The 26,245-nt window shown below is 41.0% G+C and overlaps 1 protein-coding gene across 1 annotated transcript; it reads left to right on the forward strand.

Annotated features, from left to right (window-relative positions):
- Positions 1-156: 156 nt before the first annotated feature.
- LOC136527691 (uncharacterized) lies at positions 157-25,784 on the forward strand. Its single transcript, XM_066520492.1, is given in 42 exon segments — positions 157-426; positions 2,367-2,470; positions 2,578-2,712; positions 2,796-2,846; positions 2,986-3,080; positions 3,164-3,281; positions 3,879-3,980; positions 4,265-4,447; positions 4,521-4,681; positions 5,259-5,429; positions 9,376-9,465; positions 9,540-9,855; positions 9,938-10,042; positions 10,122-10,217; positions 10,302-10,369; positions 11,032-11,152; positions 11,234-11,410; positions 11,516-11,725; positions 11,815-11,924; positions 12,308-12,402; positions 12,491-12,591; positions 12,682-12,770; positions 12,772-12,832; positions 12,904-12,978; positions 13,056-13,550; positions 14,891-15,223; positions 15,319-15,450; positions 15,580-15,693; positions 15,782-15,966; positions 16,045-16,153; positions 17,996-18,139; positions 18,252-18,539; positions 19,811-20,464; positions 20,561-20,749; positions 21,418-21,521; positions 22,731-23,020; positions 23,357-23,441; positions 23,537-23,851; positions 23,947-24,291; positions 24,377-24,863; positions 25,018-25,181; positions 25,742-25,784. Coding segments are annotated over 42 exon segments (7,392 nt in total). The 5' UTR covers positions 157-329; the 3' UTR covers positions 25,770-25,784.
- Positions 25,785-26,245: the final 461 nt, after the last annotated feature.

Here is a 26,245-nt window from a genome sequence, read left to right on the forward strand (position 1 = left end):
GTAAACAAGGCCCTGATGGCTTACGTAAATCGCGGGCCCAGGTAAGATCCGTAGATACCCCTGACGCGCGAGGGCATTCCGGGCATTAGCCGCGCCACCTGTTTGTTCTAGCGATCTCCTCCGCCCTGGTCCCTACTCCTCCCCTTTCTCCTCGACTCGTCCAAGACAAAAAAAACCGCCTGCCCTGCTGTGTTGCTAGCCCAGTCCTCTCTCTTCTCTCTCACGCGGCACGCCGAGCAAGGGGACCGACAGCCGGAGCGCTTCTCCGCACCTTCGGGTCTCGCGGTGGCGGCGCCTGCGGGCGCTGCCGATCGCCGGCGGCGGCCGAGATGTTGGAGGACCAGGTCGCCTTCCTGCTGCAGAAGTACCTCGGCAACTACGTCCGGGGGCTCAGCAAGGAGGCGCTGAAGATCAGCGTCTGGAGAGGTCAGTCAGGACGCCTCGCCGCCACTTCCCTTCTTATCCGCCCGTCTCCGCTGCTTTGATTAATCCGACTTCTGCTGTGATCGCACTGGCAGTTTGGGGGTTAGTTTGACATTTTTATCTTAAGATTTGCTGCGTCATGCGTGCTTATTAGTAGCAGTGTTAGTGCTGACTAATTGATAACGTTGAGGAGTTCAGCCTGAGCGTGGGTTGTGTTGTATGCTATACGTGGTGGTTGCATTGGATGGGGGCTAACGACAACAATTTGAGCTAGTTATGTCAGGGGCAGAAGTTGGATTGGTGAATTTGATGAATCTGCGACTCTCCAGTGTTGGTTCCTCTGTGATTGCAGAACTGTTTTAGCTGCTTGTTCCTAAGAGGTTCTAGTTTCAGTGCTCAGAGAATTGCGGAGCTGACTTGGTGACACATTGGTGTGGGCATTCAGGTGTGATACTGCATGCTTGTATCTGAGCCTTTTTACCAGAATCCGCAATGTCGAGATGTCATCAGCCACGAAGCATGTCTTCAAGCAACCCAGCGTTTTGTAAAACTGGCTTAGAAATTTGTCAGCAGAAGGGCTAGAGCGCTGTGGTTATCTGTGAATTTTTTCACACTGCTAGCTTATAAGATCACAGAATTAGGAAAGCACTCTGCTCGGAGTGAAGTATTTGGATCCCTGAATATGGAGGCTGCTGTTAAAGAGAACATATCATAAGGTAACCAATATAAAGCTGGAGATGCAAGCAGTATCTCCGTGTGTATAGATTGTTCACACAAAGTAACTGTAACTGGAGTGTGCTGTGGGCCACTGATTTTCTTGAATACTCTCACAAAATTTGTTAAGTAAATGATCAGTTAGTCAAGGGTTTTCTGATCTTGAAAAAAGGAGCTTTGTCTTATTCACAGTGATAAGCTGATCACCTGAACATGCTGATTGTTTGGAGTCTGGACTGTTTGGAGCATGATGACTCTGAAGAGAGAGAAAAGATACAATACATTGTTTTCTTGGTCCTGACTGTTTATAAGAGCTTTTCAGACTCATGTTAGGCACTGATGATATGGAAGCCCAGAGGACATAATGACACCTGTAGTCGCGGTAGCTTCTGAGCAGGAGAACCTTTTCTTCTCTGATCAGTTTCTTTTGTTTTAAGGCCAGTCTCAATGGGAGTTTCATGTTATTAAATGAGCTGACATGACATGGAATAGATGAAGAGATAGATGATAAAAGTTTCATGGGATGAAATGAGCTTTATGGGGATGAAACTCGTCTACACTGTTTCCAACACATTGAGTCTTGGAAACTGGGAGATGAAACTCCCCACTGAGACTGGCCTAAATTAGCAAATTTGTTGGATGGGCCATAAATGGCTTCCCAACCTTAATTGATAAAAACAAATACAGGAATGTTGGTAGCAGTATTTTCAATTGATATTTTGGAGGAATTCACATAGCAAGTGATTGCAGGGGTGTATGTGAGTGCCTAGTTTTTGTCAGACATCTACATCAATTGTTGGATGTTAGATCGCAAGTTCATTTGGAAATTAAGGTGGCATGTGGCTTCAACATTTGGTGAGAGCATAGAATCTATTGAACTTGTAATGATTGTCTTGTCATGAGAAGTGTATGAGATGATGGTAGGCATCAGATGGCTTTTGTGTTAGTGGCTTCAGGGCACGAGTAAGGGAGCTCAGGTCATGTGCAGCCCAATTCTGGGTGTTTGATGAAATTAACGTTGGTTTCATGATGACATCGAAATGCAATGTGGTCCATGGTATTTAGTGAAGTTATTAGCTGGAGCTTGAAGATATCCACATTCATGTGTGCACATGCACGAGGGGATCAGGGGGGACACAATTTTCTTGCACCAGCTATTGACCATTTTTTAATCATTGACACGTCTTCTATTACCTAATGATGTTCTGTTTTCTGAAAAATTGTTTCAGGTGATGTAGAGCTCACAAACATGCAACTGAAGCCAGAAGCGCTCAATTCATTGAAATTACCTGTTAGAGTCAAAGCTGGTTTTCTTGGTTCTGTGAAGCTCAAGGTTTGGAGTAGTAATTTCTTTGGTTTAGTACATATAGTCATATACTGAATTTGTTTTCTGTAATACGGAGGAATGGGTTCAAGGATGTTTGTGTCAATGATTGTTAGGTTCCATGGAGCAGGTTGGGACAAGAGCCAGTTTTGGTTTATCTTGATCGAATTTTTATACTAGCTGAACCAGCAACACAAGTTGAAGGTTGCAGCGAGGATGCTGTCCAGGAAGCAAAAAGAAGTCGAGTTAGGGTAATAAACTTCTGATGACAGCTAAGTGATTTTTGCAATTAATGTTGGATCCATGCACATACTGATTTTTTTGGTTTACACAGGAAATGGAGATCAAATTGTTGGAGCACCAACAGCAACTGAAATCTGAACTAGTATGTGCCAGTACTGTTTCTATGTGTAGTTGGGATAGTCAACCTTCCCTATATTTTTTTCCTGCTGTCGTGTGGTTTACATCTGACCATCTTAGATACTTTTTTCATTTCTCACTGCGATTTTCCTTTTTTGTGGAAGAATTCATCATGGCTTGGGTCTTTCATTGGCACTGTAATTGGAAATATCAAGTTATCCATTGGCAATATTCATATCAGATACGAAGACGTAGAGAGGTAATTCAGTTCTGCTCAGTGGTTTATCCTTCGGGGTACACATTTTCAAGGAGTATAAGAACACCTTGACCTGTTTGCTGTAGCAATCCTGGCCACCCTTTCGCAGCAGGTCTGGTACTTTCAAAGCTTTCAGCAGTTACAGTGGACGACTTTGGCAAGGAGACTTTTGCCACAGGTGGTGATTTGGATCGAGTGAAAAAGGTAAGTTGTTCCTGCATTTTGTTTGAAGGGCGGGCCGGGTGCAAGCAGTAGAGTCTTACCGCCTGTGACCAGAAGGTCCCGGGTTTGAGTCGCGGTCTCCTCGCATTGCACAGGCGAGGGTAAGGCTTGCTACTAACACCCTTCCCCAGACCCCGCACAGAGCGGGAGCTCTCTGCACTGGGTACGCCCTTTTTTTTGTTCCTGCATTTTGTTTCCACGGTTAGTTTGATATTACTCATGGCTGCTGTCAACTTCTGGGAGTCCAGTTCCGTTTTTTGTGATCCATGTAGAACGGAAAGTGAGTACACGAGGAAATACCAATTCCTCCAAGAAATGATGATTGTTTGTTCTTTTGCGTAGCCGAATATTAGGCTCCAAAGTAAAAAAAAAACAACAATAGTTCACTTTTTTTTTTTCTAATTTTGGTGGTCAATTAATTTGATGTGAAGCTTTTTTGACCTAGTAGTGAATTCTGTTCGCTTCAGCAGTGAATACATTGAGCATTTGGCACATTTGGTCTGCTTATTTGTTTTAGTTTGACTTTTTTTTATAACTTTTGACCAACTTGCATTGTTTCATTAACTTGGCATTTTGCAGTCTGTTGAACTTGAGAGTCTGGCGGTGTATTTTGACTCTGATAGCAGTCCTTGGATTGTGGATAAACCCTGGGAGGATTTACTTCCATCAGAGTGGAGTCAGGTACCTCCTTGTGTTCGTGCGCAAATAAATACCTGAGCTTGAGAGTATAAATTTGCTTGGAGACAGTTGTCTTTGGCAATATCTACCAGAAAAAAACATGTGGTAGAATGTTGATAGACACGGTGCTGTAGTGAGGTTCTGGTGGGGTCTGTTATTCTTCTGTTGCTTGCATCCAGCGACAACAACAACAACATAGCCTTTCAGTCCCAAGCAAGTTGGGGTAGGCTAGAGTTGAAACCCACCAAGAGCCCCAAGTCTTTATTCGTTCGTAAAATGCATTTCAGGTTTTTGAGTTTCAGGAGCAGAATGGTTCCAGATCTGCTTCAAAAAAGCATGCCTACATTTTACAACCTGTGTCTGGCAAAGCAAAATATACAAAGATACAACTTACTGAGGCAAAGAAAACAGGACAAGCATTGCAAAATGCTGCAGTTGATTTGGATGATGTTACTCTGTCGTTGTCAAAGGTTTGTACTCTTGTCTTCTCTCTCAGTTTTGTCAAAAGCACTGTGAAAAGTAATACCTTTTCCCTCAAACCAGGATGGCTACAGGGACATGTTGAAGATGGCTGATAATTTCTCTACTTTTAATCAACGGCTGAGATATGCTCATCTCCGACCATCTTTACCAGTAAAATCGGATCCACGAGCTTGGTGGAAGTATGCATACAATGTGGTGACTCAAGAAATGAAGAAAGCAAGGTATGTATATCTGCACATTCTTCTCTGACTTCCAATTCATGTATAGATTCCATGCATTATTTACTGGCATCAAAAGGTGCTCAGTTTTTTTTTTAATTTTCTGGTTTCATTATCCTCTAGCATAGTTTGGGTGACCTTTTTTTTAATGTCAGTTTGGGCTACCTATACATATAGATTGGATGAATGGTTGTTATGTTTGCTTTAGCATTTAGCCTATAATAAGTCCAATCCACATCCCAATATTTGTTTTAATCATGCTGTGGGATATTTGCTTGTCTTCTTTCTTTATCTGGGTGGGGCCATTAATTTTCTTTGTAGTACTGTACCACATGTGACATGTCAGTAGTGTTTATGTAAGAAAAAAGAAAGCAGTTGAGCAGTGACAGAGGACTCAACCATTCGCCTGGCAACTGATTCGAGGCTTTCTTGTGTACTTTTCTCTTCGTGTGTGTTCAAGTAGTATCACTAATATTTCGTTTGACAGTGTTTCCTTTAACTTTAATATCATCAAATATGTCCTCATTTCATGTGCCTTTATGCCAATACAATCTTTGTTGATTCTTTCATATGGATGCAGTGGGAGTCTATCTTGGGAGCAATTATTGAGATATGCAAGACTTCGGAAGGCATATGTATCTTTATATGCATCCCTCTTGAAATCTGACATGAGTCGACTGGTTGTTGATGACCATGAGGAGATTAAGAGGATGGACCGTGAACTTGATATGGAGGTTATTCTACAGTGGAGGTGATCTGCTTCTATTTTTGTCCTCAGTACATCTCCATGGGGATTATCAACAACAACAACAAAGCCTTTAAGTCCCAAACAAGTTGGGGTATGCTAGAGTTGAAACCCAGTAGAAACAATCAAGGTTCAGGCACGTGAATAACTGTTTTCCAAGCACTCCTATCTAAGGCTAAGTCTTTGGGTATATTCCATCCTTTCAAATCTCCTTTTATTGCCTCTACCCAAGTCAACTTCGGTCTTCCTCTGTCTCTCTTTACGTTACTATCCTGGCTTAGGATTCCACTACGCACCGGTGCCTCTGGAGGTCTCCGTTGGACATGTCTAAACCATCTCAACCGGTGTTGGATAAGCTTTTCTTCAATTGGTGCTACCCCTAATCTATCACGTATATCATCGTTCCGAACTCGATCCCTTCTCGTATGGCTGCAAATCCAACGCAACATACGCATTTCCGCAACAGTTATCTATTGAACATGTCGTCTTTTCGTAGGCCAACATTCTGCACCATACAATATAGCAGGTCTAATCGCCGTCCTATAAAACTTACCTTTTAGCTTCTGTGGTACCCTTTTGTCACATAGGACACCAGATGCTTGGCACCACTTTATCCACTCTGCTTTGATTCTATGGCTAACATCTTCATTAATATCACCGTCTCTCTGTAGCATTGATCCTAAATATCGAAAGGTATCCTTCCTAGGCACTACTTGACCTTCCAAACTAATATCTTCCTCCTCCCGAGTAGTAGTGTCGAAGTCACATCTCATATACTCAGTTTTAGTTCTACTGAGTCTAAAACCTTTGGACTCCAAAGTCTCCCGCCATAACTCCAGTTTCTGATTCACACCTGTCCGACTTTTATCAACTAGCACTACATCGTCCGCGAAAAGCATATACCAAGGGATGTCCCCTTGTACGTCCCTTGTGACCTCATCCATCACTAAGGCAAACAGATAAGGGCTCAAAGCTGACCCTTGATGTAGTCCTATCCTAATCGGGAAGTCATCCGTGTCTCCATCACTTGTTCGAACGCTAGTCACAACATTGTTGTACATGTTCTTAATGAGCTCGACGTACTTCATTGGGACTTTATGTTTGTCCAAAGCCCACCACATAACATTCCTTGGTATTTTATCATAAGTCTTCTTCAAGTCAATAAAAACCATGTGTAGATCCTTCTTCTTCTCCCTATACCACTCCATAACTTGTCTTATTAAGAAAATGACTTCCATGGTTGACCTTCTGGGCATGAAACCAAATTGGTTCATAGAGACCCGCGTTATTGCTCTCAAGCGATGCTCGATAACTCTCTCCTATAGCTTCATAGTATGGCTCATCAACTTAATTCCCCGGTAATTAGTACGACTTTGAATATCCCCTTTATTCTTGTAGATCGGTACCAATATACTTCTCCTCCACTCGTCAGGCATCTTGTTCGATCGAAAAATATGGTTAAATAGCTTGGTTAGCCATACTATAGCTATTTTCCCAAGGCATTTCCACACCTAGATTGGGATACCATCCGGTCCCATCGCCTTACCTCCTTTCATCCTTTTCAACGTCTCTCTGACCTCAGATTCTTGGATTCTCCACACAAAGCGCCTATTGGTGTCATCAAAAGAGTCATCCAACTGAAAGGTTGTGTCCGTTTTCTCACCATTGAACAATTTGTTAAAATACTCTTGCCATCGATGTCGGATCTCATCCTCCTTTACCAAGAGATGCTCCCTTTCATCCTTAATGCACTTAACTTGGGTGAAGTCCCTTGTCTTTCTCTCACGAACCCTAGCCATCCTATAAATGTCCTTCTCTCCTTCCTTCGTACTCAAATGTTGGTAAAGATCCTCGTACGCTTTACCCTTTGCCACACTTACAACTCGCTTTGCAGTCTTCTTTGCCACCTTGTACTTCTCTATGTTGTCCACACTCCTGTCATGGTATAAGCGTCTATAGCATTCTTTCTTCTCTTTAATAGCCCTTTGGACTTCTTCGTTCCACCACCAAGTATCTTTAGCCTCGCCTCCACTTCTTTTGGTTACTCCACACACCTCTGAGGCCACCTTCCGAATATTGGTTGCCATCTTCTCCCACATGTTGTTTATGTCATCTTCTTCCTTCCAAGAGCTCTTTTTTTTTTCTCGAACAACGCACGAGAGCTGCGTGTCATTTCATTAAGAGAGAAAAGATAGTACAAAAGTCCGATTAAGGACTAAAACCCCAGCCAAGAACACACCCCCACACTTCTACAAAAAGAGGCCTATATACGCGCCACAGACACAAACACGACCTTGACCAAATACCCCCAGACCTAGGCTCCCTCTTTGATAACCCTTTCTTTGAATACCTCTGACGTCTCCCATTTCAGTTTCCACCACTTTGTTCTTTCAATCTTAGCTTGTTTATCCCTACGGGCACGCACCTGAAAACAAAAGTCTGCCATCAAAAGCTTATGTTGAGAAACAACACACTCCCCTGATATCACCTTGCAACCCAAGCATGCTCGTTTGTCCTTTCTTCTTGCGAGGACAAAGTCAATCTGGCTAGAGTGTTGTCCGCTACTGAAGGTCACTAGATGAGATTCTCTATTTCTAAAGAAAGTGTTGGCTATCATCAGGTCAAAAGCTACCGCGAAGTCCAGAACTTCCTCCCCCTCCCGATTCCTACTACCATACCCAAAACCTCCATGAACTGCCTCGAAACCTGCACTTGTAGTACCTACATGCCCATTAAGATCTTCTCCTATAAAAAGCTTCTTACTACTAGGTACAGCTCTAATCAGGCTATCTAAGTCTTCCCAGAACTGTCTCTTAGCACTCTCGTCGAGGCCTACTTGGGGGGCATACGCACTAATTACGTTCAAGACCATATCACCAATGACAAGCTTGACTAAGATAATCCTATCTCCTTGCCTTCTCACTCCCACCACACTATTCTTGAGGCTCTTATCAATCAAAAGGCTCCTGCAAATATTAAGTGAAAAGGCCGGTAGCAGCATCCCATGATGATCTGTACCAGAGATTTCTAAAAGTGTGTGATGTAGAGTTTGAGGAGGTTGCCAAAGTTTTGCCTTCACAAATTCGTACAGGGTGCCTTTAGGTCTGCAAAAGAAGTTCACCTTATTGCACTGTTTTTTCCCACTTGCTCAGCTGCCCTTTCCCATGAAAGACAGTGAACGTGTGCTACAGTGACATTGGTTGAGCCTTTGAAGGGCGGTCCTGGTGCAAGCGGTAGAGTCTTACCGCCTATGACCGGAAGGTTCCCGGGTTTGAGTCGCGGTCTCCTCGCATTGCTCAGGCGAGGGTAAGGCTTGCCACTAACACCCCGCACAGAGCGGGAGCTCTCTGCAATGGGTACACCCTTTTTTTTCTCTACACCCCCACCCCCACCTTCAGCCTTTGACATTCACTCTGCACACACCCTTTCTTTCCTGACAAACAACAGTGATATGCACACTTATTTCTCGTAAACTGCATGTTCACCTTGTATCCAATCTGCACTCTTGTCTCGTCTCACAACTATTTCCACTTTATGAAATATTATTTTGCATGCAACTGTGACAGAAGATCTCTGATTCTTGAATAGGTCATCCTTGTTTTTTACTCAAATACGCAGAAAATCTGTGTATCATTGCATTAGGCCATCCTTGCTTTTGAGCTTTTATTTTTGGAGCTCTACATGTATAACATTGTATAGTTAGTCCCTTGAACAGTGCATGTCCTTGATTCTTCACTTCCCGAATGCACATGCACATTGAACAACCTGCTATGCGTCTTATCTTCATCCTTGATTCTTGTCACAATAAATGGCAAATGGACAAACATCCATGCAACAGTTTGGATGAATTTTGTATGTAATTCGAGATTCATGTGCATACACCCTATCATTTATGCCGATGATGAGTGCAGTTACCTTTATTTGATACATACAATCTTCTTATTTTGTGTAGGATGCTAGCTCACAAGTTTGTAGAACAGTCAGTGGAAACATATCAGTATGCTCAACAAAATAAGAAGCAGTCCTGGTGGTCATTTGGATGGTTGATTTCTGGCCTATAAAACTCTATTGCTTCTATATTGTTAAATATGCAGCAATTAATCTGTCTTCATATAGGGCTGGCTCTTCAAAGGATGAGGAAGATTCAAAGAGTTTTACTGATGAAGATTGGGAAAGACTAAATCGGATTATTGGGTACAAAGAAACCAATGAGTATATCCCTGATCAACAGGATATGAAACTGATGCAATTTGATTTTGAAATACGTATGAAACATAATGCATCAAAGCTTACCATTGATGATTCGGAGTGCCTTGCTGATCTCTCGTGTCAAGATTTCTGCTGCAACTTGAAAATGTATCCGGAGGCAAAAATATTTGATCTGAAGCTGGGTTCCTACAGGCTTTTATCTCCATATGGCCTGCTTGCTGAGGTTTCTGTGTCTGTTCAATTTGCCTTTTACACTTAGTAACTATGGTAGCCACTCACACGATTCCGTGTTCTGTATGTTCTAGAGTGCAAGTGTCATTGATTCTTTTGTTGGCATCTTCTCCTACAAACCTTTTGATGAGCAACTAGACTGGAGTTTGACAGCTAAAGCTTCTCCTTGTTATATAACTGTAAGCTGCTATCCTCATTATACCTTAGTGTGCATGCATTTGCTCAACTATTTCACTATTTGAGTTTTTGTTCTTATAGTATTTAAAGGATTCAATCGATCAAATTGTTGGCTTCTTCAAGAGTAGCCCTACCATTAGCCAGAACTTGGCACTAGAGACTGCTGCTGCTGTACAGGTATCTATGAGTAAAATCGATTTGAGGCAAGATTGTTTCATGTGATCAGATGATTGATTGATCATTCTGTGTTGCTTTGTGAAGATGACACTAGATGAAGTGAAACGGACTGCTCAACAACAAATGACTCGGGTGCTAAAAGATCAGTCCAGGTTAGTGTATTTTTTTTCTCCATTTTCATATTCTAAAAAAAATATTTTCATGTGGGTTTTCCATCATTCTCATATACTGAAGAAATATTTTGATGAGGACAGAATGGTACTGTAAAAAATTTTCCAAGAAGCCCTAGCTTTCAATGGTACAACCTGGACATTATTAGCTTCTTTTGACTAATATTTTTTATTTTGGTAAAAAAACGAAATAAAAAAAGCAACCACAGTTTAGTACTCCCTCCGTTCCAAATTATAAGTCACTTTGACTTTTTTGGTTTATCCATTTTGCTATGTATCTAGACATATTATTATATCTAGATGCATAGCAAAATGGATGTACCAAAAAAGTCAAAGCGACTTATAATTTGGAACAGAGGGAGTACTTAGTTACAACCTATGCAGAATATTTGACTGGAAGGGGGGTAAATATTTTACTAGAATTTCAACCTCAAAAGGAATTTGAAAAAAGGGATTGTGGTTTCCCCTGAAATAAGGATTATTGTCACTTTGTCTATACCATGAAATTTATGCTGATGTTGTTGGTTTGTATTTCAGTTACTTTAGATATCTACGTCATTGCAGCTACACTAAAGAATTAGCTGTATTTTCTTTTGTCAACCCCTTCTTCGACGCCAACTAATGCGTAACATAACCCCTATTAGGTTTTCACTGAACATGGATATTGCTGCTCCAAAAATTACCATTCCTACCAATTTCCGACCAGATGATGTACATGAGACTAAGCTTTTGCTTGACCTTGGAAATTTAGTTCTTCGGACAGAGGTTGTGTCTTCTATTTGCAAGTAACATTTTATATCTTAAGTGGTTGGTTTGTGTGCTACTAACGTCACTTTGTTTCTTCAGGAAATATGGGATGCCTATACTTCAGAAGAGCATGATATGTATCTAAACTTCAATTTGGTGCTTAGTGATGTCTCTGCATTTCTGGTGGATGGTGATTACCATTGGAATGAAACATCTGATGAAACAAACTTGCTGCCGGTAATTGACAAGTGTGGGATTGCTTTGAAGCTTCAGCAGGTAAACAATACTCCACCCACACCTTTTTTGGGGGGTTTGGGGGGGGGAGGGGGGTCTATTAAATGTTATCAACATGACATGGGTCGCTGTTCCATCTTTGGACAGATCCAGTTAGAAAGTCCTCTATATCCTTCCACAAGACTGGCGATACGGGTGCCTTCCCTAGGATTTCATTTCTCTCCTGCACGCTATCATCGATTAATGGAAATTTTTAAAAATTTTCAAGATGGTGCTAGTGACAATAGCAGTTCAGATCATGAACACTTGTGGGATCATGCTGACTTTGAAGGATCGTCATCTCTTCTCACATGGAAGGTTTACATTCTTTTATAATTTACTCACTAATGTTCAATCATTTTGGAATTACGTTCTTTCTCTAAATCATTTTCCTGACCTATTGTTAGGGGGTTGGAAACCGGGAAGCTGCATGGCAACGCAGATATTTGCGTCTAGTGGGTCCATTTCTCTATGTATTTGAAAATTCAATGTCTACAACATACAAGCAATGGTTCAGGTTATGCACTTTCCTATAGTTCTGAATCCTATGTTACTGTCAAGTTTGGAGCTTATACTGTCATGTTCCGCGCCTAGAATAGACTGCTTGGCCATATGTGTACAAAGATCTGGCACCGCTGTAGCTTTTGCTGGGATAGGGACAGTAGGTGTGGAGTGCTTGAGGTCCAAGGAAGGCCCAGCAGAGGACAGAGCTGAGGGTGTGGCACATTCATTCTGGATGGCCAGCCACCATTTGAAACTTGAATCTCACTCCTGGGGTGCCTCGTTGGAGCTGCACCTCAGCGGAGTAATTTCATGTGATTATATGAATGGTTTATGTTTTTTTTTTTGCATTTTTATGTGCCGGGACACTTGTTTTAACACCTTTGTGTTGAGTTGCAGTTTACGTGGGAAACAAGTTCATCAGGTACCTACTGAGCTTACAAATGGCGTGCATAACATCCTGGCGCTGCATGATTCTGGCCAAGTTAATCCCAAGGAACGGTCTAGTGGCACTTCATAACATTCTGTTCTACTTCAGATCCCTGACATAATTGATTATCTCAATAAACTTTATTCTTTTACAGATTCTGGAAGACACTGGTGCTTTAATTTTGTTGTTTGATAATGACGAGGCACGCAAGATATGGCAGAGCCGTTTACAGGGTGCTATATACCGTGCATCGGTACTCCTTGTTTTGTTTTTCTTTTTGGTCAATTTTTCATTACATATCTATCTTCTGTTGGCATCCATAGAATTATTAGCCTGCTTTTAGGGTTCTGCTGCAATTTCAAGCTTTCCTGGAGTTGCTCTCCCATCAGAGGCCCACTCATTCAAAGGCAGCTTTCCCGATGTTGCTGACACAGAAATTATTTGTTGCTGGCATTCTTGATGAGTTAAAGATATGTTTTTCATGTGGCTATGAGGTATTTCTTTCTCGCCTAATTTTCTTTTTAACCTTGATTCAGTGTTTTTGATGCAACTCATGCTTCTGTAGAGTAACCACAAACTAAAAAAAATTCTGCTAGCTAAGGAGAGCAGCCTGTTTGAATTTCGGGCAGTTGGTGGCCAGGTATTGATCTTTTCTTTTTTGTGGTCCTTGCTTTGTGACTCTTATTAATATATGTTTTTTTCTTTTGGAATAAACAGGTTGAACTCTCTATGAAAGGTGGCAATTTACTGATAGGAACTATTTTGGGGTCACTAGAAATTGAAGACCAGTTTTACTACCCAGGGAGTCCTGTGCCAAGGTTCTTGGCAAGGTCTTCTATCAATAGCATGCAAACCCAAGAACTCCCGTCTCCTAGTCGAAAGAACAGTGCAGGACCTAGAGGCACCCAATTAAAGAAAAATGACAGTGAGGAAAACTTTTTTGAGGCATCAGATGATTTTGATGAATTTGAAACACCTATGCATCAAGAGAGGACTATACCAGACTATTTTAGCACCCAGAACTTTTTGCCTACTAGTGTTCCTTCCCTACAGCCGCCAACATTTAATCGAATTCCTGATTTGATACCAGACACTGAACTTCAAACTGGAGGATTCACATTGGATGATAGTGGCACTTTCGATAGTTTTGTGAAAGCTCAGATAGTGATTTATGATCAACATTCCCCCCAGTACAACAGCTTGGACAACAGGGTAAATATCTCAAAAATCTCATTACATAATATTGTTATGGTTTCTGTATAGGTACAACTATTCCTCCTAGTGCCTTGGACATGCTTAGTGTTGGTGCAGAAAGTGACCAATTAGTGAATATTTGTAGTTTTACTGTATGTTGTGATCGGAGGTGGCCTAGCACTCAATGACACAGGATTTATACTGGTTCAGGCAACGTGCCCTACGTCCAGTCGGGGTCGGTCGGTGACTTTATTCCTGAGCCCAGGTGCTCGAAGTTTGCAGTGGGGTTACAAACGAGAAGGGGGGAGAAGGGGTGTACAAGAGGTCCGGTCGGAAGGGCCGAGAGTGACAGGAACTTTACTATGAGCTAAGTGTTCAAGCGGGTGCTCGAGGTCCGAACCTGGCGGTTCTGTGGTTGTGAGCTATCGATCTAAGGGACTCTGATTAACTGGAATTGGTCTTTTTTGTTGGAGGAAGCGCATCCTCTTTTATAGATGAAGGGGATGGCTTTACAAGTGAGAGGGTGAGGGTACGTATGTTGCCGAGCCTTGTTGCCCACGCCTACTGAGCCTTGTTGTCCACACCGGCGGGTACAAGATAAGGCGCCTACAACACTGTTGCTGTCACTGTAGAATGTGAGATGCACACGGGAGGTCGTGCTGCCTTTTTCAGGGATGGTGGACGTCGGTACCTGTAAATACTGTTTGATGCCTAGAGTCATGTGAGGAGTTTCGCTATGTTCACCCGGTACGGTAAATCCTGGCGCCCATACCGCTATCGACGCCCAGAGGCACGTGGGGGGCTTTACCGTATGGGAGTTTTAGCGGCCCCTACAATACTGTTTGTGTCAGGGTGGCTGCAGAGTACTATTCCGTGCAGGGTATGGTCCCTGGTACAGTGGTTTTGACATGTGAGCCTTGCCTTGCCTTTCTCCGCACGTCTTCTGGTTCCTACCGAGCGGGCGTCCCTGGTCGGATGGCTCCAGTCGGCTCTGAGTGCGCCGGTCGGAGAAGCGCGGTGAGCAGGGTTCTGCGATCCCCGGTCGGAGACGCAGGGTTGGAGCCGGAAGTAGTGTTTTTGGGCCAGGCCTTTCGATCGGAGAGGCCGTTCGGTCGGAGAGGTGGGCTGAAGCAGCCAATGAGAGGGCGTTGTTCCTCTTCGGCCAGACCTCCCGGTCAGTGACTGGGCCGCCCTTCCGGCCTATTGTTTTTAAACTCTTGTGCCGAGCCTTGGCGTGGAAGCCGGTCCCCGAGGGACCCCGGGTTTATGAACCCGACACTTAGGTTTTCTGTAAAGATGTAGTTATTCCTCCTATCCCTTGATCATGTGTGATATTTCATATTTTCTTTGTTTACCAGGTTGTTGTAACTGTTGCCACTTTATCGTTCTTTTGCCATCGGCCAACCGTTATTGCAATCATGGAATTTATGAATGCCATCAACCTTTCAAACGGGTCTGATACTGATAAAGATAAAAATACATATCCTGCTACTGTAGAAGATGGTACAATTGAGGAATCTAAGTCTGATCTGGAACCAGAGCCAGCCATAAAACGGTTACTGGCTAAAGGTAAAAGCAGAATAGTTTTTCATCTTACATCCAGCATGGCAGAGGCACAGATATTACTGATGAATGAGAATGGAGATCGGCTTGCTACTTTATCACAAAATAACCTCTCCACTGATATAAAGGTAATGTGATCATCTCTAGTTTGTTTGGTCTATTTTGGCTTGATTTGTTTAATGCCCACACGGGTCTGACTAACTATCTTTGGCAATTACTCAAGGTGTTCACATCGTCATTCAGCATAAAGGCAGCACTCGGAAATCTTAAAATAAGTGATGATAGCCTTCTTAGCAGCCACCCTTACTTTTGGGTTTGTGATATGCGAAATCCTGGAGGTCGTTCGTTTGTGGAGGTATTCCATGTTGTTTGATTTTACTTGCTTAATGTAGGTCATAACTTATTATGCTTTACATTGTCGGTTCTAGAAAAGAAACCTTTTATGAATCACAGAAGAATAATCAATTTCGAAATCGTTGTGCAGATTGACTTTAGTTCATACAATGTTGGTGATGAAGACTATTGTGGCTATGACTATAGCCTTGTAGGGCAGCTTTCAGAAGTTAGAATTGTTTACCTGAATCGTTTTGTTCAAGAGGTATGGTGTTTCCAGCTTATTTAGTCTCTTAATCCTGCAAATGGTTTAATCTTTCTCTCTCGCTCCCTTCTTCTCTTGGTGTGTGCAGATTATCAGTTATTTTATGGGACTTGTCCCAAAAAGTTCTGACGCCGTTGTAAAGCTGAAAGATGATGAGACTAACTCAGAGAAGTGGGTTAGCAAAACCGATATGGAAGGATCACCTGCTCTCAAATTGGATGTTTCATTCAGCAGGCCTATAATTGTTATGCCCCGTGAAACTGATAGTAATGAGTAAGGATGCTTTTGTGTCTCTGAATATGATTTGTTCATTTACAATCATGTCTTGAAAACGATCACTTTGCTTTGCAGCTTTTTGGAGCTTGATGTTCTATACATTACCGTTCAAAATGAATTCCAGTGGATAGGTGGTGATAAGAATGAGATGAGCGCTGTTCACTTAGACATTTTAACAGTTACAGTAAGTTCACTTTGTTAGCATGTTGTCTTTTTAATTGAGAAACCTGCTAGACATATTTATTTATGAGTAAATTGCACCAGCGGTCCCTAAACTTGTATCCCTGTGTCATTTCAGTCCCTAAACTCGCAAATCGACCGTTTAGGTCCTCAAACTTGTTCATCTATGTCATCTCGGTCCCTAAACTTGTTCGGTTGTGTCATCCCGGTCCCGAAACTTGCAAATCACCCGTTTAGGTCCTCAAACTTGTTCAGTTGTGTCATCCCGGTCCCTAAACTTGGTTTTGAGTCTCATCTGGGTCAAAACAGGGTGATCTAAAAACTTTATATCAAAAAATAATTCATAACTTTTTCATATGAACTCGAATGAAGACAAACTTTATATCAAAATTGAAGCCCTCGACGCGATCTACGACTTTGTAGTTGAAAAGTTTTTGAATTAAAACTGTTTAGGGTCCCAAAATATTATTATATGTTTATAGAGTTTGAAAATTGAAATTTAAAATTAAATTTTGGGATACTAAATGACTTCAAACAAAAAACTTTTCAACTACAAAGTTGTAGATCGTATTGAGAACTATAACTTTCATATAGACCATATCAATATCCAAGATTGTTTGATAATTTTAAATTTCAAATTTCAATATCTTCAAATTTCAAAATCTTGGATATTGAAATTTGAAATTTAAAATTATCAAACAATCTTGGATATTGATATGGTCTATATGAAAGTTATATTTCTCAATACGATCTACAACCTTGTAGTTGAAAAGTTTTTTGTTTGAAGTCATTTAGTGTCCCAAAATTTAATTTTCAATTTCAATTTTCAAAATCTATAAACATACAGTAATATTTTGGGACCCTAAACAGTTTTAATTCAAAAACTTTTCAACTACAAAGTCGTAGATCGCGTCGAGGGCTTCAATTTTGATATAAAGTTTGTCTCCATTCGAGTTCATATGAAAAAATTATGAATTATTTTTTGATATAAAGTTTTTAGATCACCCTGTTTTGACTCAGATGAGACTCAAAACCAAGTTTAGGGACTAGGATGACACAACTGAACAAGTTTGATGACCTAAACGGTCGATTTGCAAGTTTAGGGACCGGGATGACACAGCCGAACAAGTTTAGGGACCGAGATGACACAGATGAACAAGTTTGAGGACCTAAACGGTCGATTTGCGAGTTTAGGGACCGAGATGACACAGCGGCACAAGTTTAGGGACCGCTGGTGCACTTTACTCTTTATTTATTATAAGAATAAATGGGGATTAACTTGGATACTAGGAAATAGTCTCCATCATCATATCATTAGATGATCTTGTTCAAATGCGCAGGAGCTGTCTCCATGTAAATTATTGCTTTATCTTGGGCCGCTCCATCGAATGCCCAAATTGTGCCAACATGTAATTTAGCTGCCATTTAGTAGCCTAGCAGTGGTATTGCTGTTGGTTACTGATTACTAGCTGAAGCTGATGACCTGGCTGTGCTTTGTGGAAACAAAGATTCCTTGCACAGTAAAGGAGATTGGCCATTTAATTCTCACCAGATTAGTGCAGTTTGCTTTGAACAAATCTATGCCATTATGATCTTATTTGCTGAACACAAGATAGCAAATCTTCATATTGCAAAATAGTGATAGGCTTTTGACTGCAGCTTATAGTAGCCATGACTTATATGCTTGGGGCTTACAGGAAATCTAAGCCAAAATTGTACCATGTTGAACTTGTATGATTTAGTAGGGAAACAAATGCTTTTGCACATTTTATTCGTCATTACAGTGTCTTTCCTTGTTACCTTGCTTAGAATCATTCTTACAGCATGATTACACTTCCCTTTGTAGGTACGGGACATAAATTTAGTTATTGGTATGAATATGGTACGTGGTGAAACCATAATTCAAGATGTGGAAGGTCTCTCCTTTGAACTTCGTAGATCATTGCGTGATCTGAGGCATCAGTTGCCAGCAGTGGAGGCAGCAATTAAGGTAGCACATTTTTCTGTGAATGCATCTTTGATTTAAGGTCCCTGGTTAGATTATTTACTTTTCTTATAGCACCATTGAGATACTCATTTCTTTTATTTACAATATCTCATAGGTGGATGTTTTGAAAGCAGCACTATCCAATCGAGAATATGAAATTATATCTGAGTGTGCGTTGTCTAACTTCTCTGAGACACCGCATCCCGTGCCTACTCTGGATGATCCTCGATATGGCACTTCCACTACTCCATCCCATGTATCAGCATCTTCTTCAGATAGTATTCATGACTTGTCCAAAGATGCAGAAACATGGATAACTAATAAATTTTCTGTCTCAATAAATCTGGTGGAGCTTTCTCTGCATTCAGGATCGACAAGAGATTCTCCTCTGGCGAGCGTTCAGGTACTCAATTTTTGTGCAGAAAAATGCTTTCAAACTCCATTGACTGCTCTGTTTATTTTTCAGAGGTTTTCCTTCCCCTTGCATGGGCTTTTTGCATAATCGTAATTATGATCATGTTGCGAGCTTGTCTGAACACAACTTTGTACAGTACCATATTGTAACAACCTAGAGTCCAAACTGCTTAGATCCACTCACACGCTGCATGCATGACACACTCTCACCAACTCACTTACCTTTCGTGCTCGCTTCGCGGGGTTGGTCACATGGGGGCTGCTTGGTTCCAGCAGTGGCTTTGCCTCGCCTTGCTTCATCGGCATGAGCCACGAGGAGATCGCCTGAGGTGCATAGACCCGAGGTGCTCAGGCGAGGAAATTGAACATGCGTCTTGGCTCGTCATCCTCGCTTGGCAATGCATAAGAGTGCCTAGCAAAAGAACCAAGCAGTCCCATGGAGTCCAAGAAATGCATCCTCAACTAGCAAGGTTGGACTAAACTCATGCAACTTCACATGCAAATACACATGGGCCACCATGGGCCTCATTTGAATTGGGCCAGGACTTCACACATACCACCTTTTTTTTGTAGAATATGCAAACTGTGGTGGGCATAATGTTGTCCAGCTCTCTGGTATCAGGAAGTGTATTTTTGCACACAGACTACAGTTACCTTGTGATGGGTTTGGAAGAAAAACGTAAAATTTAAAATATAATCTTGTACACCAAAAAAGTTAGTAGCTTTTAGTTCATTTGTCCGAAGTCCCCAAAATGAGGTGTGTTTCATTTTAGGACCCATTTCTCACCACTAGACTGCAGAAAAACTTGAAAAATGGATCCCAGGCAGTCTTCCAAGAAGGGAATTAGGTGGACTCTTAGTCCAATGGATGAAAATTTGAATTACATTTAGTTTAGTTGGAATGATTCAAGTGGGTTTGCGGGCTTGAAGAAAGTATGGGTCAATTATCTGTAGCTGCTGCATCTCATCTACGTAATAGTGAATGCAATTTAAAGGGCAACCTAGAGGGATTGAAGTACTCAAGTACATTCTTCTTAACTTGGGACAGAATATAATATGATGTGAATCAGTACTGCTTGAGAATCAGGTCACATTTTTATGCTGTTTTCATGTTTGTTTAAGTATTCTTTGTGGTCCTATTTGCTGAGTGTAGGTCAGATTCAAAGTACAGATTTTTTTCCTTTTGGGATTTCTTTCATATGAGGATATAGCTCTTTGTTGGAGATAGTTTCACATGACTGTATAATCTTCTGTATGCAGGCGAGTAGTGCATGGCTTCTCTATAAATCAAACACACGGGAAGAGAATTTTTTGTATGCTACTCTCAAAGGATTTTCTGTTTTTGATGATCGTGAAGGAACAAAAGATGAGTTAAGGCTTGCCATTGGGAAATCAGCATCTGTTCGGGACACATCATCTGTTGATGGCTATGATAATCCTAACGAACTTGATTCAGGTGAACGGAGAATACAAAAAGATCTAGGCCTTGAGCCAATCCCCTCGATGCTTATTCTTGATGCCATCATCCAAAAATCTTCGTCGTCTGTCTCTGTATGTGTTCAGCGGCCCAAGTTTCTTGTGGCACTTGACTTCTTACTAGCAGTAATCGAATTCTTTGTGCCATCTGCTCGGAGTCTTTTATCCAATGATGAAGACAAGGACCTTCTACATATGATCACTCCAGTAGTATTGAATGATCAGATTTATTATCAGGAGCATTCAACATTTAGTCTTTCACCTCAGAAGCCCTTGATTGTTGATAATGAAAGATTTGATCACTTCATATATGATGGGAAGGGTGGAAAGTTATATTTGCTGGATAGAGAGGGGAAAATTATCTCAAGCCCTTGTACTGAGAGTTTCATTCATGTGCTGGGGTGTAAGAGGTTGCAATTTCGGAATGTCACTATAGTGGTAATATTCAGTGTTTCAGTTTTCATTATTCTCACTTTTTACTAACCACACTTATATGGGTATTTGGTCTTTTGACAATGGGATACCTTGCCGCAGAATGGTGAATATTTGGACTCTTGTATCTCTCTTGGTGATGATAGCTGTTATTCAGCATCAGAGAATGACCATGTCTACTTAGCAAGAGAAGATGATGGGCCCTTGTTGACTCCCAGCAAGGAAATTGCAGGAGACACTGTTAAAAATGGAAGTGCTGATATATCGACTGAATTCATTATGGAACTACAGGTATTGCTTTAAACTTCTAGCTATTGTTGAGACATATTTAATTCATAACTGTGTTAAGCACATAGTTTTCATCTTCTACTGCATCATGATACCATATCTGTGTAAGCTACCAATGTGACTTATTCAAACAAGCTCATGAAAGCTAGTAACCCTGGAGATTCATGACAGTTCAGGAATCTCTCCAACTTTTCCTTTTCATTTTGAATATAATTGTTGAAATATCAGCATATTTCCCACCTTTCATTATAAGCTTAAGATTTTGCATGAATTGGTTGACTCACGTAGTGAATTCAAGTAGCTTGGTGCCCTGTTGCAATATAGATAGTAAAGATTGCAGCCCACTCTATAGCACATCTTAGGTGTATGGGAGCTGAGACATGGAAGGGGGTGTTTAAGAGTCTGTTGCCCAAGTGCCTAAGTTTCCTCATAAACTTAAGCGTTTGGTTCAATTGGGCCGGTGTAGACAGCTTAACAGTAGCATTCCTATGTCTGCAAGGTTTTCCAAAACTTCACCAGCTGGGTTCACTAGTAACTAGTGCTAGTTTTGTCCAGCAGGTTACAACTTACAAACTGTGAAGTCACTCCGATCATGTAACTTTTGAAACTGCTGCACGCATGATTGCCATTTCGTAATTCTATGGTTGAACTGCATTGTATGATTGTTTCAGGCTATTGGACCAGAGCTTACTTTCTATAGTACATCAAGGAATGCTGGTGAAAACTTAGCACTATCAACTAAGGTTATTCATGCCCGCACTGATGCATTTTGCAGGTTTGGTATTCTACTGGCCTTTGGCTGAATGTAGTTTTATCGATTGATGAATTATTGATATTAGTACATGTAGCAGATATTGAAAGTGCATGATGCATCACTCTCTTTTTCTTCCCTTATTGTACGTTATGGGTTAATTAGATGTTGTTTTTTTAAAAAGAAAACTGTTATTATAAAGTTGCCATTAATTCTTTTCCTGGATGTCTGGAGCTGATGATAGAAAGCTACAATGGGGAGCAAATTTATGCTTGTTTTTTTTTTTTGACATTTGTTTCTCTTTAGTTTACATTTATGACTGCACAGGTACATAATTAATATGCTAAACAAAGATGTTAAATTTGTCAAAGCTATTGCATGACTGAAATTTGCAGATGTGATACAACTGCTGTTAGTACGTATTGATATACCATCTACAAGATGGGATGAATTATGCTGTTCAAAGTCAGATTGCTTATTGCTGTCACGTCGCTTCATTTTCCTTTTATATTTACTTCATTTTCCCATCTGATGTGGTAAATTGATTGGGCACTGGATACAAGAACAGCAGATAGATCGGCTAACTCGCTCTCCCTCTGGAGGCTTTGAGCTGCTTCTTAGATCTATTTCTGCTTGCCTTCCCTAGCTACCTAGAATGTCTTTATAGACCAGGCAATCCAAGTAACTATTGAATCTTATCTGCTAACAAACCTGAACAAACTGTGAACTAATCCTAGGCTGCTGATGCAGCACGTCCAGGGCCAGAACCAACACTAAGATGATGTGGTAAGTTGATTGGGCACTGTATACAAGAACAGCAGATAGATCGGCTAACTCGCCCTCCTTCCGGAGGCTCTGAATTGCTTGTTAGTTCTATTTCTGCTTGCCTTTCCTGGCTATCTATGGATGGTTTTATAGACCAGGCACCCAACAAACCTCCTATCAAATCTTATCCAAGTAACTAATGAGTCTTATCTGCTAACAAACCTGAACAAACAAACAAACTGTGAACTAATTGTAGTATGCTGATGCAGCACATCCAGGGCCAGAACTGGCCAACTTGCCATAACACCATCCAACAAGGAATTCACACAATCACCTGATCCAAGGAACTTATTGAAGCACACCATTTCTTTTAGAGGGAGAAAAAGATTGCCAACATGTGCCTCGCACATTAAACAATTGTCTTTGTGTTCTCTGTATGTTGGGGATTGATCCCTTTTTGTGTGGCAGGCTTATAATGAAAGGTGACAGTATGGAGATGAATGGAAACATACTTGGTTTAAAGATGGAGAGTAATGGCATCAGAGTTATAGAACCATTTGACATGGCCGTGAAATATTCAAATGCGTCTGGAAAGACAAATTTGCATCTGCTGGTTTCTGAAATATATATGAATTTTTCCTTTAGTATTCTCAGACTGTTTTTAGCAGTTGAGGAAGAAATTTCAGCATTTCTCAGGATGTCGTCAAAGAAAATTTCACTGGTGTGCTACCAGTTTGACAAAGTTGCAACTATGCAAGGTATGGGATGACTTGTACTTCCCCAGTCGGAAATATATGCCCATCTAGGTTTTCCTAAGTCAAATCTTTTTACATTTGACTAAAAATATCTAAAATTTTATATGGATTGAAAACATTAAGATTGGTATGACTAGATTCATTGTGAAAAATAGCTCTCTCTCTATAAGCTAAATTGCTAATATCTTTTTATTGATATTGTTAGTCGAAGTGTGACCTTGTAGACCGTGTCAATGTCCTAATGGGCTTATAATTCTGATCGGAGGAAGTAGTTATGTTGGTGTATACTGAGAGTCCTATTTTGTAAGCTGCATTAATTGTTTTGTTAACTTGTTTTAGGTAATGTGAATGATCAAGTGTTATCTTTCTGGCGACCACATGCCCCATCTGGATATGCCATTTTTGGCGATTATCTCACACCAATGTTTGTGACTACTACTTCATGCTCTCATTTCTTCTTATGTTGATATGCTGGTGGAAGAATTTTATTAGCATTTAATCTCTCTTTTTTCATCTTAGGAATGACCCTCCTACTAAAGGAGTCCTTGCTCTGAACACAAACATTGTTAGGGTCAAAAGGCCTTTATCATACAAGCTAGTGTGGCAATCTGGTTCTCCAAGAACAAAAGTTTTTCATCAGAATGAGGACTCGGAGAATAAGATCTCTAATGTTGACCAGCTCTGCTCTGTTTGGTTACCTGTGGCACCTGTGGGTTACGTTGCAATGGGTTGTGTTGTTTCATCTGGGACTGCTGAACCACCTTTGTCTTCAGTTTTCTGTTTAACTGCTTCCTTGGTTTCATCATGTAATCTAAGGGATTGCATTGCACTAAGGTCAAATATATATTATCTGAACTTGTTTCTGTATTTGTTGTATGGCTATAGATATTTCACACTCATGCATTATGTACTCTAACTGCATTCTTCAGGGATAATGCTAACATGATATTCTGGCGAATTGATAATGCTTTTGGTTCCTTTTTACCTGGAGATCCTGCAAGCATGATTGTGCATGGCAATGCTTATGATCTTCGACATATGCTGTTTGACAGTGCAGACTCATCTTCTAAGACTGTCTCTAGAAGGCAAGGTAGTAGAAATGATTCCTCTCAACTAGAGAGATCAGAATTGACGTCAGGTCGGCTATTTGATGCTGTGACAAGCTTTAAACTAATTTGGTCAAATAGTGCGACCTCTTCACCAAAAAAGCTCTCAATATGGCGTCCAATGTTGTCTGAAGGAATGTTTTACGTTGGCGACATAGCTGTTAACGGGTATCATTTATGTGATTACTGTTTGTCATTTAAAGACCAAGCTTTGTTTGCAATTGACAACTTTATATTTAACTTTCAATTGTAGGTATGAACCACCAAATTCAACTGTTGTCCTTCGTGATACTGGCGAAGACACTTTTCTCAGAGCTCCTGAAGGTTTTGACCTTGTTGGTCAAATTAAGAAGCACCGAGGCACTGAGGGTGTATCATTTTGGTTTCCTAAAGCTCCTTCAGGTTTTGTGGCATTAGGATGTGGTGCATCTAAAAGTTCTCCAACGAAAGAGGACTTCAGTTTGTTAAGATGTATTAGAAGTGACATGGTGGCTGGAGGTCAATTTTCTGAGGAAAGTGTATGGGATTCATTTAATGCTAGAACATCTGAACCTTTTAGCTTGTGGACTGTTAATAATGATGCTGGTACGTTTCTTGTGAGAAGTGGATATAGAAAACCTCCAAAGAGGCTTGCACTGAAGCTTGCTGGTCCACCTACATCAAGCAGTTCAGATAGCATCATTGTTGATGCCGAAATTAAAACATTTTCTGCTGTTTCCTTTGATGATTATGGTGGAATGGTGAGCCATATCCAGTACATGGATCTTTATCTAGCAACTATTATTAACTTTTAATATCCCAAACGATACTTGGCTTGTGTCTTTATTTCAAGTGATGTAGCTCCTCTGATGCTTGCTGATATGTGTTGATTGATTTTTGAACTATTCTGTGCAGATGGTGCCATTATTCGGGATGTCCTTTGACAGTGTTGGACTAAGTTATCATGGTGGTCCTCATCATCTTAATGCAACTGTGAGCTTGTCATTTGTGGCCAGATCCTATAATGACAAGTATAGCTCGTGGGAGCCCTTCATTGAACCAACGGATGCATTTCTTAGGTAACTCCTCTAGGCACTAAATCTCTTCTCCAAAGAACAGTTGGGGTGGACCCTACTGAATAACTGTATCAATATATTATAGAGATAAATATGTACAATCTTTAGTATCTGTACCTCATCACAATCCAAATCCATCAGTAGAAGCAGGCAGCACTAGAACATGAAGCTTTTTAGTACTAGCAGAAAGCCATGAACCAACATTACAACATTTCACTTGCTGCGTACTACTGATGATTGTATCCTCTATGCCTGTAAGCCTGTTTTCCCCTTCTTCCTCAACCTCAAATGAAGGAACGAGTGCATGTAAGGGGATTTTCCTTTGCCTGGCGGCTGGCGCCTCCTTGCTAGCATCTGAAACCACCAGCTGCTCCCTTCGTCATGCAAGACATGGCGTTTACCAACAGATTTTTTCGTACATCAACTCACACGTTGCATGTTCCATTGTTGTTTTTCTTGAATGGAAACTTGCAATAATTCTGAAGAACTAGATATTTAGGCATGCGAGTGAGAATCTGAATAACGTGTTAGTCAACTGAGATCATCCACTAATTTTTTTGTAGAGGACCTTGGGGTTGGTTGTTTTTTTAGGTAATGGAGGGTTTCTGGCTTCAGACATCTTCTAATGGAAATGCATCAGTCCACAGTTATTACAAAGAGATATCACATATCCGAACAATGAAACATGTGGCCAAGAAAAATAACAAGCTACAAAAAAGGAATAAATTCGAAATCTTCAGATTGCAGCTTAAGTAATCTTCCTTTCGTGGTTGTTCAGTAATGTCCTATGATGTACCAAAGAAAAACAACAAACTACAAAGGAATAAATTCAAAATCTTCAAATTGCAGCTTGAGTAATCCTCCTTTCCACCGGAATTCTTGTGTGTTTGAAGGAACTTTGCCTAGTATCCATGCACTCCTTCAGACCATAGGAGATGACAGATGAGTGCAGTTTATGGTGCATGGCTGGAGCATCAAAGCTCAGTGAATTACTCGCAAGGTCGTTGGTCTAGATTGTCTAATTTCTAGGGCAGCTTGTTTGTTCAGGTCCTGGTCCTATATAGAAC

This window comes from Miscanthus floridulus, chromosome 2 (assembly GCF_019320115.1).
Source record: "Miscanthus floridulus cultivar M001 chromosome 2, ASM1932011v1, whole genome shotgun sequence".
In the NCBI taxonomy this organism is placed as follows: domain Eukaryota; kingdom Viridiplantae; phylum Streptophyta; class Magnoliopsida; order Poales; family Poaceae; genus Miscanthus; species Miscanthus floridulus.